This window comes from Zonotrichia leucophrys, chromosome 3 (genome assembly GCF_028769735.1).
Source record: "Zonotrichia leucophrys gambelii isolate GWCS_2022_RI chromosome 3, RI_Zleu_2.0, whole genome shotgun sequence".
Taxonomy (NCBI): Eukaryota; Metazoa; Chordata; class Aves; order Passeriformes; family Passerellidae; genus Zonotrichia; species Zonotrichia leucophrys.
In genome coordinates this window covers 63,741,934-63,760,557 of record NC_088172.1, presented here as the reverse complement: position 1 = coordinate 63,760,557, position 18,624 = coordinate 63,741,934, and the positions used below count along the sequence as shown (strand labels likewise).

The window sequence follows — 18,624 nt, the reverse complement described above, 5'->3', positions numbered from 1 at the left end:
CCTAATGAGGCCCCTATGGAGCAATTGTTGCTATCTGTGTTTTTACAGACAGAGGACCTAGAAGCTGAAATAAATAAGGTTATTGGTAATGCAACACTGTAGAATTGGTGTTCCTGGGAGAGTACCCAGTGTGACTTGAAGCCACCTGGCACAGCCATGGCAGAACCAACCCATTCCATGAAACCATGCCAATGGTATATCCCAAATATTTTCTTTTTGTCTTAAAATGTAGGTATGTGTAGATGCATAAAAAGAAACTGTGGACTAAGAAAAATTACTATTTCTAGATGGGCCGTCTTCATTATGCCTCTAACTACTCCTGGGTTTTCCTTTTTTTTTTTTTTGGTATGCTATGCTTGTAATTTGCAGGTTCCTGTGATACTTTGGTTAGCATCCAGTGTTTTGTGAGGCTTATGGGAGCCAGCAGTGAGGAAAATATACCTATGTTGCTGAGGTTTTGTATGCTAATTCCTTTTGTGTGTTCATGTAAATCTGCTCAATGCTGAGCAGACACGTTGTTTTGTCAGCTTCCCATAGGGAAGTCACACAGCTCGTAATTGTTGTTTTGCTTCCTGTAATACTCCTGAGCTGTTGATAATTCCACAAAAGAATGCTAAAAAAGTACTGGTGGATGGATGAGGATGGGTAAATAGAAAATTTTGAGATATTCCTACACTGCTTTGCTTGTAGAATGTTGGATTTCTTAAGCAAATAATCTAAGCCTTATGTCATCTTCTGACCCTACCTCACATAGTGTGGGGTGGTTGCCTGCCTTGTATTTAGTTGTTCTATTCTTTTTCCCTGGTGGTGGAGTTTGGGCAGCTCCAAGACCAAACTTAACAAAATTGCCGCCTTTGTTGTTTGTGGAAGCCTCTGTGACAGGCTGAACGTGGTGGTGGCATTGAGTGTCCCAGTGCCATGGTGTGTTGGTAGAGATCTGTTTCAGGGAGGTGATGTCTCATCAGCTCAACAAAACACAAGCAATCTTTACAGTAAGAACCTGCTTAAGCTAATAAGAAGCTGCCAACATGAAGTATGGCTTGATAGCTGAGGAGATGCCTCCTCTGAGGTTCTTGCAGTGAGATGTGGCTTTGATCCAGTTCGGCCTGAGACACTATTTCTTCAGGGAAGTTCACTTTGTGCAGTGCTCTGAGCCCCACAAAGTTTCTGTTTTTTTTCACAGAATTTGGTGACACTTTGGGGAATGTCAGGAATGCAGGATGTTTTTGAATTCAGGATCAATAGTACAAAGTATGCTTGAGATTAATTTCCAGAGGGGAAAAAATAAAAAAGGGTATGCAGCTTTTACATTTGATATTTTGTTATTTTTGGCCTTCCAAAGGAAATTGAAGGATCCAGCTACAGTTCCACTGCCCCAAATTATTTAAATTGTTTTGTATTTATGCTTTGGTACCACAGACAGACTTGGGAAAGCAATGTTGAAGGTGGTAGGTAGGAAATAGACAAAAGCTTAGTACTTGTATGTGTAAGCTAAATAGACTGTAGGTGCAAGTCAGACAGCTAAAAAATTGTATTTCTTTTTCTGTTCTTAGAAAAGACTAGAGAAGCCGATGCCAGCTGGAAGATGTGGGAAGAGGATCAAGGGGCAGAAACAATGAGGAGAGAAACTGGGGTGTAAGGGTACCTGTGAATTGCTGGGAGGGAATTAATAAAGTCAAGTTCAAATGGAAGGGCAGGAAGCCAATCACCAAATATTGACAGACAGCAGCTATTCTGTGTTTAAATTATTTTCTTTTCCATTAGATCCTGATTCCTGGAGCAATAATTTCCTGGTAGAAATTATTGGATCTGACTAGATAGAAGGCAGAAATTTTTTACAATGAGTGTGCTTGAAACACTGGAACAGGTTATGCAGAGAGATGGTGGATGGATTTATGCCCCATCTCTGGCAACATTGAAGGTCAGGCTGGATGGGGCTCTGAGCAGCCTGATCTAGTTGAAGATATCCCTGATTATTGCAGTTGGGTTGGACTAGATGACCTTAATAATCCATTTTTTGTTTTGACAGTCAGAATAGTCCGAGAACAAATGACAAATGTTGTCAGCCATTCTCTCTTATTGCTTGATTTCTTAGGATATGGCCTTTACTGTATAGAGCAGAACAGTGTAACTGCTGTGTGCTGGAACAGTGATGGATGGGAGAAACTGGAAAAGTGACTAGGCTGAACTAAGTTAGCATCTTTTATTTGCTATTTTAAAATTTGCCCTTATTTTTTGATATGAAGTTTTAAAACAATTGTTGGTTTTGCATCTACTGGTGCAGGGTACTTGGGGAAGGCTATAAGCTCAATTTGATGGTAAAGTTTTAGTTCTTGAAGAGCTCTGGGAATAAAGAAGAAACAATGAAATTAGGTTTATATATTTGAAATTATGTAGAGTATTAAATGTGAGAGTGGGGACCTGCAATACAAAGAAACATTGAGCAGTATTGTGGGAGCTCAAGAAGGAGAATGCCAGGAACAAGAGAGGCAGAAAAAAAGATTGTTTTAACCTGAAGTAAAATTCTGGCATCCAGGTACTCATCCATAATGAATGGATGTACTGTTTTCAGCTCTGGTACCACAAAGACTTACTTTATTTTCTCTCTCCTGTTTTGTTTCTAGAAGCTTCAAGTTTCCTTGTAGAGTTTCCCACTGCAGTTTTCAGAGCAATTGCTTTGGGGCTGCATGCACACATTTATATTCTCTTTATAGTTCTCTGTGTGTAATATTCAATCAATAAGAAATAGTATTTTATACCTTTTCATCAGCATGCCTTGCCACAGAAGGGAGATAACGTTGCCTAATTGCATTTTGTTTTGATGGTGTTGATCTGTAGCTGGTGGCTTAAGCAGAACTGCAAGCTGATTTCTTCCCTTATTTTAGTCCTTGGGAAACATAGCACAATTTAATATAGAGCACACTTCAAAATCTCTGCTGTTTTCTTTCAAACTTCAACTGAAAGCAACTCTACATCTACTCATTGGTGTTCCTTAGTCTAGACTTTTTGCTGCTTTGTTCTGCATTTTTGCAACATGGCTTTTAAAAGTATGAAGATAAACCTTTGTGGAATACTGCTTATGTTATCTCTGCTACTTTGTGGCTTTGCTCACAAAAAAAAAATCTTTTAAACTGTGTGCTTTAGGATGGTGTTCTCAATATATTCAGGTTAGGCAATAATAAAGGATCCTTTTCTTTGTTTGACAGCTGGATCAAAGCACTTTAGATTCACAATATGTTCTTAAATAGAGCCTGGTACAGAAAAGTCCCAACAAAATCTGTCTCTAGTTACAAAATCCTTGATATAAAAGCTCAGATATAGACAATCCCATAGCAAAATTTCTTTCTGGAGTATTTAGATCTTTAAAAAAATGACAGATATGTCACAATATAATGCAATTAGTTGTAGAGCACTGCATGGTTTACTGTTAATTAAGTCACCTGTTTTCTGATCAGTTCATGGTGTTTATTCAGAGGCAGTGAAGATGTATGGATGTTGGCTTAGAGCTTCGGGGGGCAAGGAAAGGGAACTTGATGAATTGGGGTTGAATCTCCTTCAGTTGACATTGATATACAGCTGACAGTTCTTGTATATGAACTGCACAGATTGGAAGCATCCACCAAGCCTTTTCTTCTACTATCTCCAATAAAAGAATAAGCTATATTGCCAGCCAAGGAGCTTTGCATGGATCTCTGTGAGCTTCCTTGCCTTGTGAGATCTCTTTCAGAGTACAATTTTATTCACAGTAGCTGTCTGTGCCGTTGTGCTGCATAGCCTGACATTTTTAAAGATACAGATTTGACCTGGAGTCAGCGGTATGTGTTTTTCTTCATTTCTTGAAAATCTCATATGTAGTGACAGTACTGTCAGCACTGCTTGCAGAATAATGTTGCTATCAAATAAAGGGCACAAGCAATCAGCTTTTTTCCCCTTTTAGTGTATCTTTTGATGTTACTGTAAGTTATTTTTATTGTAAAGTCATATTGGAAATGTAAGGATCTTGGTGGTTTCGTTGGAAACTTTGTGAAAGATTGTGGAAAGCAAACAGTCAGTGGGGCACTGTTTAATTTGTATTGTGAACTGGCTAAAGGAGAAATGATGTCTCCAACGTTCGCATGCCTATCTGTGAACTCTTGTGGTGTTTGAAGGAATTTACAAATGCAGCAAATCTGAAGAGAAGGACTGTAGGGGATAGAAACTGTATGGAATTGTACTTTTCATGCAGTTACAAAGATTAATTACTAAGGCTGTCACATACAGAAAACTGCCCACTATTTCACTAACTGTTATGCATGTCAGACACATTAAAAAATGTGATTACTCCTGCATTTAGAAAATTATGGAGGTACTTAGTTTATGATCTAATCTGAAATATTTATGAGGGTCCTAGTATTAAAAATGTTGCTATTAAAGATACTATAAAACCTCAATGTTTTTCAGAAATTTCAGAATAAGAGCAATGGGGATTAAGCTGCTTCTAATATGCTGAAATTATTGCCGCTAATTTTTACCCAGAGTGGGCATCTGATGCACTGTTCTCTCCATTTGTCCCTTTGCTTGTCATTTATTTTGTGGATTGTAAATTTATTGGAGTAGGGTTTCTTCCCCCCTACCCCCCCTTGTCTGAGCCTAGTGCAGTTGGAACCTCTATTGGAGGCTCCTCTGTGAGATGCTACAATAACTACTTTCCTTTCAGGATAGTCATGTTGCAGGAAAATGTAAGTTTATCCAAATAGTCCTGATGTCCTTAAACTCAGCCCAGAAATAACAGCTGTGAGGATAGTTCACCCTACATCGTTGCCAGGTGAGGAGAAAGTAAAAGTTTTCTAATGCTGGCCAAGTAACCAGAGAGATTAATTGTCCAGGTCAGGACTAGGATATTTTTCTCTCAACCCCCAAATTTCCCAGAGGTGTGCTGGACAAAGCCCTTCTGGCTTTGTGGCTTCTTGCTTATGTTACTGCTGATGTTGAAAGTAACTGCACCTACACTCTCACAAAAACCATGGAGTTCTGTGGCTTGTGCCCCTAAATCCTGTTGAGTGTTGTTATTGAGAGCCAGAGAACACAGCACAGATCTGAGTGACAGTCTGTCAGCCGCACTGCTGCTGTGGAACACTGGTCAAAATTTATCATAAAAGTCTGCCCCAAGCTTTGCACTGGGGACTTTCTGTGGAGTAATTTCTTTTTGGGGAGATAGATTTTCCAGTGTTAACTGGAGGTGTAAACTGTAGGTGGAAATCTTGGTGGTGTGCTTTTGAGGAAGCATCTGTTAAAATGTCTAAGAATGTACCTTTTTGTTCAATGCTAAATGAATGCTCCTAAATTCAATATAAATTAGAGGAGGGAAATATCTGCCAATGTGTCATGCTTCCCTTTGTAATAACAGCTAAGAAGTGTCTGTTCTTGTATATTTTAAAGCTTTCAGACTTCCCAACTCTTCTTTAACACAGATGTTCAGTACACTAAATACTGAAATAATTTATATTTTAAGGAGGCAGCAATTTCCTGGGTTGTAATTGGTGTGAACTGATGGGTGGAAAATGCAGAGCTTGCAGGGAGGCAGAGAGCATGCTTGAGCTGTCCTACCTCTTAAGAAATCCTGTAGACAGTGTTCTACATTGCTTCTCTTGAAGGGACTGTTTTGAGTACCAGGTTTTCTTCCCTTTCCTCCCCCACCTGATTTACGTATAGTGGTGTCTCATTGCTGGGAAAGGAGAAGGAATCTGAGGTTAGGCAGCTGATGCTGGCTGCAGCAGAGGGAGCTTGTGGCATCAAATGCCACATCGGGTCATTGCTGGATATTTTGGTTACTTTGGTACCTTGACTCTGTCAGGGAATGCAGGAGACTCGCTCTCCTTTACTCTTCTGGTCACGAGTCTTTAACTTTAAACAGCACCATCATTGGCGGTAACTAACCATCAGCTGAGCATCTCAGCAGGAATTAGAAGGGTTTGTCATCTGTACTAGACTGAGAAATAACTCAGAAATACACACAAACCAAGGAATTAATGGAGTTGTAGCTCCTGCAGATTTTGGCCTTCCTGCTATAGGGTGAATTTTGTGGCAGTAGCTTCTGACTCCAAAGGGTGTTGAGCAGTCAGGAGTTCGGTTTGTTCTGCTGCTCCTCAAGGTAGTCTTGATAGCTCAGGAGCAGAGCTGGAGTGTGAAATTGCACAAAGTTGCCTTTTTGACTGGAATGGAAAAAGTTAAGTGGTGGGCAAGGGGGATAATTACATTTGCATTTTGCTCTACCATTTTATGAGGCGAACACGAATGTTTGGCTGTGGTACCCAGGGAGTTAGCCTTGGCTGGAAAGCTTTAGCCTCTGCTTACTGGCCTTTCCAGGAACTGCTTTTTCCACTGACTGCTGGATGTATTTAATGGACCCTGGCCCAAATATAATTTTAGTTCAGATTAGGTGCATGTGCCTCTGGAATCTCCCAATTGTCCCATTTGCTATGCTTTGCTTTGCACTGTAGAGCAGTCTTGTAGTACAATGGGTTGGTTTTCTTTCAAGCAAGACAAAGTCTGAAGATGTGCTGTAGAGCTACCAGAGGGGTCCAACTGTCTGTTCTTGATCCATGGCATTGCACTTAACCTAGTTTGAAGTAGGACCTTCCAAAGTCCAGATGTTGGGACCTCAATACTGAACTCTTTTGCTCTGCAGATATTCTCCTTTTAATCCACAGTCAGCAGGGTAGGCATAACTCAGCTTCTCCTGTTGCTTCAATGGTTTGTGTCCCCAGCCCTATGACTTCTTGGAGTCAGCCCTGCCCAGGTGTGCAGTTTGACTTGGCAGTGGCTTTATTTTGCTGTTTTCCATATGCAGGGCTGAATGGAAGGTAGGAAAGTTTGGTCTATACTCATGACCAGACAGCACATGGTAAGGGCTAGCTGTTCGACTATCCAAGAGTAATCTGCAGCTACATTTTATACATATCAAGTGTCTTTACTTTCAACTGTGTGTATGTTTGGTAAATGGTTAAATTTTATGTACATGTTTGTTAAATGGTTAATTATTTTATCCTTAGGAGCAGATAGATATTCCAGGTGCTTGTAATGCCTTCAGTTCTTAAAACAGTATATGTCTTTATGTGTCATATTTGGATATTGATTGATCTGTGTTTTCCCTGCAAGTTATTTTGCAGGAGGCCAATCTAGTAACTGGGCTGTAGACACCTTGCACACTAGTCTGCTCTCCAGATGTGTTTCATTCACATATTCAAGCTCCACATTAGACTCCTCAAGTTACCACATGGGGTATGTGTTTAAATAATCCATGATTCAATTTGTGTATTCTGTTATAATGTAGTTTGGAGACCAAAAGCATAGATAGCCTGAGAAGAGAGAAGCATCTGGTGGATAGAAGGGAAGTCTTTTAGCTGACAAACCTTAGAGGTTCGGGGACAGCAAGGGGGCACTTTGCACCCTGGTTCTTAATCTCCCCTCTAAAGTCCTGTTACTGTGTGTGGTTCTGGATACAGGCTGCAAGAGGGGTCTTTGGTCCTGATCCTGGCACTTCTTTGGTTCTTACAAAATACATAACTATCTCTGGTGCTGAGCATACAAGACACTTCCATCATCTTGGACCCTTACAGTTTTTAAGAGAGTGAGTGGTGGGGAGATCATGTGTTTCCAGAAGTTTTCTAGCAGGCAAGAAAAAATATTTTAGAGCTGCAGTGTGTGAGTTATGGTTATAAATCCTACCTAAATCCTGTTTTAGGGCCTTCAGATTTTATGGGGATGCAAGGGCAAAGGGGAAGAGGTTATTTGCTGAATTGTGGAGCAAGATCAAATGACCTTCCCTAATCGAGCTAGCTGAAGGAACACTTTTTTTATGTCCAGCAATTTGTAGAATAGCATGATTGATTATCTTCCACTTATTAGCACAGACATAAATAAACATAAATATATGCAGTAAAAAGTAAAAGAAAGTTGTGTCTGTGAGTCTGATGACTTAGCAATAGCAAAGGCCTTCTGTGTCTGCTTCTTGGCTGAAAAATCCTAGAAAATATAGTGGAAGAGATCACACAGAATCACACAGAATATTCTAAGCTGGAATAAGAATCATCAAAGTCCAACTCCTGGCCCTGCAGAGGACAGCCCGAAGAATCACATGATGTGCCTGAGTGCATTGTCCAAACACTTCTTGAACTGTCAGACTTGGTGCCATGGCAGCTTCCCTGGTGAGCCTGTTCCAATGCTCAACCTCCCTCTGGGTGAAGAACTTTTTCTAATATTCTGCCTAAACCTCCCCTGATGCAGCTTCAGGCCCTTCCCTCATGTCCTGTCCCTGTTCACCACAGAGAAGAGATCAATACCTGCCCCTCCTCTTCCTCTCATGAGAAAGTTATAACTGCAGTGAGGTCTCCCTTCAGTCTTCTCCAGGCTGAAGAGACCAAGTGACCTCAGCTGCTCCTCAAATGCCTTCCCCTCAAGGCCCTTCACCATCTTCACTGCCCTCCTTTGGGCACTCCCTAACAGTTCAATTTCTTTCTCATATTGTGGCAGCCAGAACTGCCCTCAGCACTCGAGGTGAGGCCACCCCAGTGCAGAGCAGAGCAGGACAATCCCCTCCCTTGCCTGGCTGCTGATGCTGAGCCTGATGCCCCCCAGATCAGGGTTGCCCGGCTGCCAGGGCACTGCTGGCTCTTGTTCAACTTGTCATCAACCAGGGTCCCCAGGGGCCTTTCTGTGGTGCTGCTTTCCAGCATCTCTCATTCCCCAGTCTGTCCATACTTCCAGGGCTGCACCATTTCAGGTGCAGAATCTGGCACTTTCCCTTGTTCAAACAAGGCAATGCATTTGGTTTTTCTGGCCTCAGCCCTTAAACTCTGCCAGAGGTATTCCTCAGAGATGTTTGTCTGACCTGAAAACCAACACTGGAGGGGATTTCCTGTCTAACCCTGGCAGTTAGATTTAGTGCTTCACTATATCCAGTGTTTTTTTCACACACAATTTGCTGCAACTCAGGTTTGTTACTGAGGACTCAAGTTCTAAGAGAACATTCTATTACTGCTTTCTTTGCCGCTTACTGGCTTATAGTAGTACTGGAAGTTACCTCAGTCTTTATCTCTGCTAGTCTGAGGAACCCTGCTTATTTCCCTCTTTCACATCCTGTTGGCTAGACTTCTGATAATTTCCATTACTTGTGTAATTGATCCAGACTTCTGCAGCACTAAAAGCTAGATTGAGATGAGCCTTATTTGCATGGTTCCCTGCTCTGCAGCTGGCACTGAGGCTCTTGGGTCTCTCCATGCACTAAAGATATCACCCAGGTCAAATGGCACAGATCTGCTTTCCAGGAGAGGATTCTAAAAGCTGGTTGCTGCAATGTTCAGCTCATTGGTGCTGGAGTCTCTTAAGTCAAAGGGTAAAAAAAAAATTTAGTGCAGAGAGCTAAGTGGATATGAGCAGCCATATTACTTATAAGATGCCAGTGGAACAAATTATTTAGAAACGTCTGTTAGTAGAAACTAATTGAATAGTGTGTAGATTGGAATATATGAAGCAGGATGCAGCCAAGACTTAATGAGAGAGAGAGAAGGAATTGGCATGTGGAATCCCTCATCTGTTTCCTTCCCAAAATAGCGTGTTTCTAGGGCCAGGAGGGGTAGGAGTAGAACGATGGAACAACTGGACACACAAACACAGTTCAGCATAATTATGTCTAAGAACAATGATGATGTTGTTAAATGGCTATAGAGGGTTGCCACAACTCCCAGGAAGCCCAGTGGCGAATGGTGTGAGTAAAAGGAGGTGTTTCCATGTGGTTTGGCATTCAGTGGTCATTGGTCAGTAGCCAACCCTCTCAGCCCTCACTATTCTGTTTGTAACAGTGGTGTTTTCCATGGCTGAGTTTGAAATGCCAAGTGGCACATTAGCATGCAAGTGCTGGTATGTTTTTCTGGTCAAAATGTGGGGTTGGGACTCTGATCCTAGCTCACATTTCAGTTTCAGTGTGGTGATAGGGATAGGGTGAATCTGCTTAGCTGTGGCCCCTGAGAAATGCATCGCAGGTGTGGTTCACCTCCACTACTTTGCAGGGATAGTATGCACATGGGTACATGAGGGGCAGCGTGCTCATTTCAGCAAGGGCCTTGTGACATTTTGCGTGTGGATGACAACACAACAGTGAGTTCAGCCTGGAGAGCAGTGTGCTGGGACAGGGAAAAGATCTAGTTTTATTACGAAGGTCTCTGTCTTTATTCTGCCCTGTTGGCGCAGATGCAGAATGGAGATCAATACTAATGATAGATTATTGTAAAAATGCATCATTTCTCAAAACCAGCAAATGTAAGCAACTTCTCGTGTTAAATCCCTTCAGAGGATAAAGAAAGAAAATAAGCAATAAAAAGCATGCACAGATGGATGCTATTCTGATAATAACATATTGAAAATGTTAAGAGGATTGCTAATCGCACAGAATTGTATGCAGTGAGGTCACAAGCAGAGTACTGCACTGTAAAGGTTTTCCATTTGTGGGTTAGCTCAAAACTCTCTAATTTGACTAATGTATCATCAGAGGTGTTCTGTCTTGGATGGCAGGCTTGTTATCTGTCATATATGTGATTTTGTCGATATAGTGGCACAATAGAAGATACATGTACTGCATTAAGAATTAGTAGTTAGAATGATGTTCCTTTGTTTTCTGGACAGGGACAGAAAACAAGTAACTTATATAAGAGAAGTGGTTACTCTAAGAAACGTGTAGGATTATGGTAGAATCTAAGCAGTCTCTTGGAGACTACTGTTATTTTTTTTAATTTGGAGGTAAATATTTTTATTTTTGAATGATAAATTGAGCATAATTCAGGAGAGCCCGGAATGTGATAATTGTTTAATTGCTATAATTGCACATGCATTTTCTGCTGAAGTACACTTTTTATCATATGTGATTCTTCCTTTCTTGATCTAATAACAATACAAATTTTTAATAAGGTCGAAACTTAAATATGTAACTGCTGTCTAGGTTTTAATACAAACTGAAGCAGTGAGAAGTAGCATTTTTCATAGAATTTAATTCTCATCTGTTACTCTAGGAAGAGCATGGATGATAACTTTGAGCCAATTCTTTGGAGCCCTATGAAATTAAAAAAGTTCTGGGAAGCCTGCAGTTTTGTCCTTGTCTTAGAAAAAAAGTAGCTTGGCATCTTGGTTATCTGCTGTTTTACATTGTAGTCTTGTTGATTTGTCCTTGGGTAGAACAGACAGATAGATTTTATGAAAAGAGGAGGAAGAAGAACCATTGGAGAGGTGGATTTTACTTTTTGTTGAGAGACTATTTCCCTCCCCCCAGGTAAAACAGGATCCTTTACCACTGTTTAACTTTTTTAAAATTATTTTTTATTTAATTTCTAGCTGATAAATTTAGACGGAAACTGGAAGAACTGGAGAAGGAGAAAAATTCTTTAAAATTTCAGCTTCCTTCAAGGCATCCCACTGTTAGCAGTTTTTTGGATAGGTTCATGACCCAAGTTCAGGCAACATTGCACTGGGCTGCTGATAATTGGTAAGTTTGTTGATTCATTATTGTGTAAAATGGTGCTTCTGTTTTTCTCAAAATGCAGAATACACTTATGAATATCTATAATAAAGAGTTTTAATGACCATCTAATGTGTCCATATGGAGCTTGTTTATGACAATCCCACCCTGCCCCCCCATTTTTTTTTTCTTTCTACAATTCTTTCAGAACTCCCCTCAGAAACATTGATCATGATGAACTGGCAAATTAAATGGAATGTTTCTCATTGATATTGAGTGGGAATGGGATTGAATCCTTGACACGGCAGCTTGAGCATACAACAGCAACGCAGCTTGAGCAACGCTTCCCTGTGGAGTTAATTCTGATGCTCCCTTTCAGGCAATGAAAGGATATTTAAATATAAAATAAAAACCAGATTATTTTTTGATATGAAGAGATCTTTGGGAGCTTCCTTTTGTGTGCCACTTCTTAGATAGCAATATTGAGCTCAGCACTGTACAAAGTCACAAAAATAAATTCTAAACCTCATCTTGAAGGGATAACTTCAAAGATGGGAGGAAAGTGAGATGTGTCAGATGGCTGAAGAGGGATAGGTTAGGGAAAAAATAGTCTCTATTTCTTGGTCTATCTTAATCTGTGCTCCTAGTTACTGTTGTTAGAAGAGAATGCTTCATAGGAATTGAAAGCTATTCTCAAATGCAATCACACAAATGAAAGAAGAGAAGCCTTTTGTTTTCTGGCGGCTTGTTAATATAAAGGCTGCAGTGTGCTAGTCAATACCTTCATGTGTAATTTTTGACAGACTTGAAAATTAGATAAAATCAGTACAGATAATACGATTTTTTCTGAAACTGGAGAATTGGAAGGTATTTTTAGTCTGTATTTATAGCATCTAGTAATAAGGGAGGTTTATAAGAAGCTGTATTCCTTCTGAGCTGTTTCCTTCTACCATCTGAGGCTTTAAGAGGCTGTTTTACCATTCCTTAAGGATTAGGATACACCATTCTCTATTATTTCATTAATATATGTTTGGTCTATGCATTAATTTGTAATAATGATTTTGACATTAGAAGTAGTGTTGTCTTCTTTGTCATGGAAATTGAGTCACTAAAGCATTCCTCAGATACAGTTTGCTTATTTTTATCCTGTAAAATGTATATAATATAAAAATATAATATATATAATATAATATATATTATATAAAAATATATATAATATACAAATATATAAGTATATAATATATAAAATATAATGCTTTTATATATAAAATAGATGTTATATTTATGAAAGTGTTCCTGTTCTTTGTGTGATTACATCTGTAACTCTTCTCTTTGCACAGGTCTGAGCAGTGCCAGTCTTCAGGGTCAGATAGATATCCTCTTCTCTTTTCTGTCTTGTGCACACTCCTTTCTTTGAGCTTAAGTTCAACTACTGTTGTTGTGACACCCTTTTATTTGCTTGCTTGATTTTTGTGGCCTTTTATGTTGCTTTGTCTGTGGCCTGACTCATTGATACAACAAGAGTACCCTTTGTCTTCTGTACAGGGGTTTAATTCCTTTCTGTTCCAGCTGTATTTTTAGATACTACAGTGGCAAACATAACTTCTTCCTCAAGGAAAATTTGTAGGCTTCAGTTTTTGTATTCATTTTTAATTGGAACAAAAGCAGTATACCCAAGAAGACTTTTTTTTTTTTGCCTGGAAAATTAAAAAGATGATCAGACTAGCCTTAGAAGACTAGATCATGGCAATATTACTGTAGTCAAGGCAATCTCATAGTTTTGCAAGAAAAGTGTGTATGGCAGCTTATTTAAGATATGAAGCTGAAATTCATGCCTCAGTTTTGTTTTACTTGATTAAATTATGAAATGAGTTTTTAAGTGAATGGATTTGATATTGATACAGAATATTGGGGTCATGTGGTAGGAACCAGATTTGGTTATGTTTAGCTTAGGAACAGCAGATGTTTTGGTTGTGCAATCAGTCAGGTTTGGTGAGATCAGAAAGATCTTGTTTGTCTTTCAGCAGTACCAAGTAGACAGATACACATGGAACTTCCAAGGTTCTGAAAATAAACTATGTTTATAATGGAATTTTTTCTAAATTTTGACCAGCCACTTGGAAATTTATTATGTACATCTCTAGGAATGATGCAGCTCCAGCTTGAAGAAGGTGCCTTCAGAGCTGCTGGGAAGTGTGGTTGGTTGGAGCCACAGGAACCTGTAATGTCTGTAAGGCACAGTGATGGCCCAGCACCTCATACTAGTGATCTCTCTTTGGTGCATGCTGTTAATACACAAATGCAGTTACACTGTCATTATGTCTATCTTGCTTAACGATACCTATGTTAGTGCTAAAGCTTTATTTTGCTTTTTCAGTACGGCCCATAGAGTGGGAGTAAAGCAAGTGTGTCTTTTGATGGTCCTGTAGAATAGATTAAAACCTCTTGTTCTACACACTTGTTAAACACCTGTGCATGGAGATCATAATTGTGTGATAAATCATGCTTAAGCCAGACTTATGATGCATGTTTTATATGTGGCATGGATGGATTTGCTTTGCAAGATTACAGTGGGAAATCATGCCTCAAAACGCTTCATTCGAGATGCAGTATTTTTTAAAGAAGATACTGAAATGTATCTGTAATCTTTATGTGGAGATGCATGCACTTGTCTCTAAAGACTGACACAGAAACACAATTGCCCTTTGCAAGTGCACGTGCCCTTAGGAGGGAACATGGAAATGAAAATGGGTTTGCATTGTTTGCAGGTGCATTTTGAGAGGCAGATTATGGAATTGATACTTAACATAATGTGCTGATTACCTTGGAGTCCAGTCATGCAAAGATTTACGACTGAGGGTTGCACAGATGACTGGGAGGAAGCCCACTGATTGTGATTTTGAAAGAACTCGCTGTGCAAGAGAGAAGTAAAATTTGGCATTGTGGAGCAAACACTCCAGATGATCTCTAATGTAGTCTCCAAAAGCTGACAGAAGCTGCAAAAATGGCTTTGGCAAGTTTCTAAACTTCTGTCTAAGAGATTTTTCTCTGTATTGATAGAAACTACATGCCTTAGTTTTGTCTCTTTCAAGGCAGTGATGGATAAATTTCTGAAATATGATAAAGCTGGGGGAAGCCTGAAGCTATACAAGCTTTCCATTTTCTTTCTTCATCATGTTGTAAAAACAGTGCAAATGTTTGAGATAATAAAGGAAGATATGCCAAGGGAAAAAAACCCTCTTGTTCTCTAACTGTATCTGTTTGAAATGCAGTCATTCTGGTGGTGCAGTGTTATGACTCTAAAGGTAATATATAGCATTCTGATCAGTTTAATCCTTAAGACACTGAAACTCATGAAACCACTAATTTTTAGCTGTTGTTTTTTTGTTTTCGTTTTTCTTTTTGGTTTTTTTTCAAAGGGTTAGACGTGAAGAAAATGGTCTTTGTCATGAAAAAGAGCTCAGATTTTTGAGAACAACTTCCCAGGAGAGGACGCAGGTTTCAGCCACGAAACGAAACCAGCTTTTTCAAGAAAAGAAGCGACTACAGGTAACAGGACTGCAAAGTTGTGCATAGGAGCCAGTGCTGTGTGGGGAAAACCTTGTAAGCTGTCACACAGAATTAAATAAATTTATTGTAATAGCGACTTTGCTTCTGTGTAGTAATTAGAGCCTTGGCTGGAGTCCAGTCGATAATCTAAGTGATGATTGGAGATGGCAGCCACAGGAGTTGTGTTAATCTCATTACAGAAATGCAGAGCTGGAAGGTTTGGTGGCTTGTGTGCATGCTTAAACTTTCCTCATTATCTTTTTAAGCATGCTCTTTGTTATAATTTGATGTTTTAATATTACACTGATCTTCCAAAGTTTTTATTTGAAGACAAAAAGTTTTCATCCGTTTCTGGTTAGAATTTACTATAAATGCATGATTTACCAGCTTTTATTCCTGAAAGATGATTGATGCTTTTCATAAGGATGAAGGAATCATCACGGAGCAGTTAGCATTTGCTAACAATAGTATTACAATGACACATGATGTCACAATGTGATAGTTTGGCAAATGGAATGTTTCGAGATGGCATTAGTCCAATTTTAAGTCTGCAAGCCTTCTAAGCAAAATTTAGCTTTTTCTTTTCACCATCCTTCAAAAATCTCAATATACTGTCTAGTTATCTCTTTTAAACCTTGGTGATCACACTCAGTAAAGTGGCACCTTAGAGAGCTAATTTTTCTTTTTTTCTGTGGTCTCATCTTGAAATAATTTTTTGGGATATTTTCATTCCTTTGGTGGATCCAATATTATAGTAGTCTCTGTGTGTGTGCGCACATAAATTTATATATATAAAAAAACCTGCAGAGAAATAGAGAAAAACATCTTATGTAGTCATTGCAAAATTGTACTTAGGTGAAGAAATGTATTTTTTTAATCCTATTCATCTCCTTTATATTTTTTGGGTTCATTTCATCAATAAGAGGAGAAATAGTGTAGCTCAGCATTATAAGCATGTAGAAAATTGTTTAAATCTAGGCATCCAAGAGCCACCTCAAGATATTGAACTGAAAACTGCTGTACTTAAGACTCCACAACAGCTAATTTTTACACTTGCTCAAGCAGAATCTTTATTCTTCTGTGGTTATACTAGGGAAAAATTAACCACACCATTATACAGGCATGCTATTTATTAGCATTTTATCAAAATTACTGGGAATTCAAGGTTCTGGGGAATGCTGATCTGTGGTGGTTGTATGCACCCAGGAATCCCTAAGGATTGCTCCTGTCCAAAATCTTGCATGATCAGAAGTAATTTTTTTTAAATTTTCCTCAGCCCCACTTTACTTTTTCTGCTCTGTTCTGTTGGTTCTGCATTTGTATTCAGGGATTTGAAAACCTGTGGCAGTATCTATAATTTATGTATTAATATTTCTGTTGCAATCTGTACTGCATGGAGACCATCAGTCCATAAGTGAGGCTGGAGGTGTACAGTCAGTGCTGATTAGCTGTTGTGTTGGAAATCCCAGTTTAAACTCAAATCTGCAAAGTAGAACTCCAGCTTATGTTTAGTCATATGAATATCATTTGCTGCTCCATGTTGAGACTTTAGGCCCTTTTTATCTGTCCCTGGAGGCTGACCAAGAGCATGCTAAAGGCTTCTTTGCATTTCTGGAAAAGAATGCAGGAGTATTCGAGTTTACTGATTAAAATTTCCCTGCTCCCAAGAATGCCTGTGAACTATTCCTGAGCAGAGCAGCTTTCTTTCTGTGGATGCAGATTGTGTGCTTCTAGTATCTATTTATGTTGTACATTTCAATACTAAAAGTGTGATTATAAAACCAGATTCTGTTCATCTTGCTTTCTGTTCCCATGTAGGTTGCTTATTGCAGTGATTGCAATTACTACATTTTCACAGAGTATGGAGGTCTCTGTATTAAGTAGGGCCTATTAAGATTTTGGCAGTATTCCCAAGCCAGTAAAACAGAGACAGAATTGTCCTTTGTGCACACTAAAAGCCTAATTTGAGACTGAAAGAAACAAAACTGATGTTTTTGGTCTGCTGACCTTTCTGTCCTTGACAAATGCCTGTGGGTTGAAACATGGGCTACACCATTCTCTTCTTGCTATGTCTAAAACCATAGAAGGAGGAAAGTAATTTAGGAAACCTAGTGCGCAGGACTATTAGAAGTTGAAATTTTGGAGCTATTCAACCTTTGAATGTACAAGGACCATATTTTGTTCTAAGTGATACTTGAGAAAGCTGGTTACAGTGCAGCAAACCTGAAAGTATGTTTGTTAACAAAATTTGTGAACTAAACTTCATGCAAATTGCATTGAAAACATTATTTTAATGTTAAAGTTATCAAGTGAAACTCTAAAAAGCAAAGAAATGCCAAAGTCTGTTATTTGTGCATAGTACATATGTTTTATAAGAGTCTGTAATATTGAATTATGCCTTTGAGATCCCTGCCTCATACATAACTGAAGTGTCTGTTCAGATATTCAGAATACTATTTTATCTTCATTACTCGGTATTTGACCCCAGAACCCTTTTACTGTGTGCCACTCAAACCTTCTTTTGAATAGAAGTTTATTAATTTGTGAGTGGGCTCCTTTTATAGTATTAATCAACATGGCATCTTAGTGATTCAAACCCACTTAATTTTATCTCTGCAACACCATTTCGGGTGTTACTGCCATTTGCTCAGCTGCAGAATGGAAAAATGAATTGCCATAAAAAGCCATATGGTTGATTCTAACATCAGTTTTGTAATGCCTAGTTTTTTACTTATTAAAGATTTGGTTTTTTGTTTTTCATTTTTATTTTTAGTTGGACTGAATGTGATCAGAGTTTGAAATTGAGCTTTGATTTCTGTTGAGAGCCTCTAGATAGCATGTCAGAGATCTCTTGCAGGTTGTATAGAAAATTATGAACATACAATCTGTGGCGATGTGTGGACATAATAGTTTAAATGGCTTGCAAAGTTTCACAGAGACAGTAAGAAGTGTAGGAATCGAATCATATTCTCCAGCATGATGTTCAGCTAGTTTGATGACAACTTTAACTCGGCAACCCAGTTTCCTTCAACAAGTGCTGCTTCCTTGGATGCAAGCTATCTGTTGGGTTTTCAAGGAAAAACCTGTGCAAGGATGATGTACAAATTAATGAAGTTTTTTTTTTTTTTAACTTTTGGCCTCCTCACTTCAGGAAGGACATAGAAGTGCTTGAGCACATCCAAAAAAGGGCAATGAAGCTGGTGAAGGGTCTGGAGCGCAAGTTTGATGAGGAGCAGCTTAGGGAGCTGGGAGTGTTTAGCCTGGAGAAAAGGAGTCTCAGTGGGGACCTTATCACTCTCTACCTGAGAGGAGGTTGTAGCCAGGTTGGTCTCTTCTCCCAAGTAATAATTGACAGGAAAAGAGGAAATGGCCTCAAGCTGTACCGGGGGGAATAAGATTGGACATGAGGAAGAATTTCTTCACTGAAAGGGTGGTCAGGCTTTGGAGTAGGCTGCCCAGGGAGGTGGTAGAGTCACCATCCCTGGAAATGGTCAAGGAATGGCTTGACATAGCACTTAGTGCTCTGGTTTAGTTGACAAGGTGCTGTTCAGTCAAAGTTGGGCACAATGATCTTAGAGCTCTTTTTCAGC

At 39.2% G+C, this 18,624-nt stretch overlaps 1 protein-coding gene across 7 annotated transcripts in view; it reads left to right on the top strand.

Annotated features, from left to right (window-relative positions):
* The window catches only part of DISC1 (DISC1 scaffold protein), a 174,547-nt gene that overhangs the window by 41,391 nt on the left and 114,532 nt on the right, over nucleotides 1-18,624 (top strand). For all 7 annotated transcript variants that reach the window (XR_010439576.1, XM_064708525.1, XM_064708526.1 and 4 more), the window contains 2 exons: nucleotides 11,362-11,512; nucleotides 14,905-15,034. Coding sequence is in view for 6 of the 7 variants with exons in the window: in XM_064708525.1 (XP_064564595.1) it covers nucleotides 11,362-11,512; nucleotides 14,905-15,034 (281 nt within the window). In the remaining variant the exon portion in view is untranslated. The remainder of the gene's footprint in view (nucleotides 1-11,361; nucleotides 11,513-14,904; nucleotides 15,035-18,624) is intronic.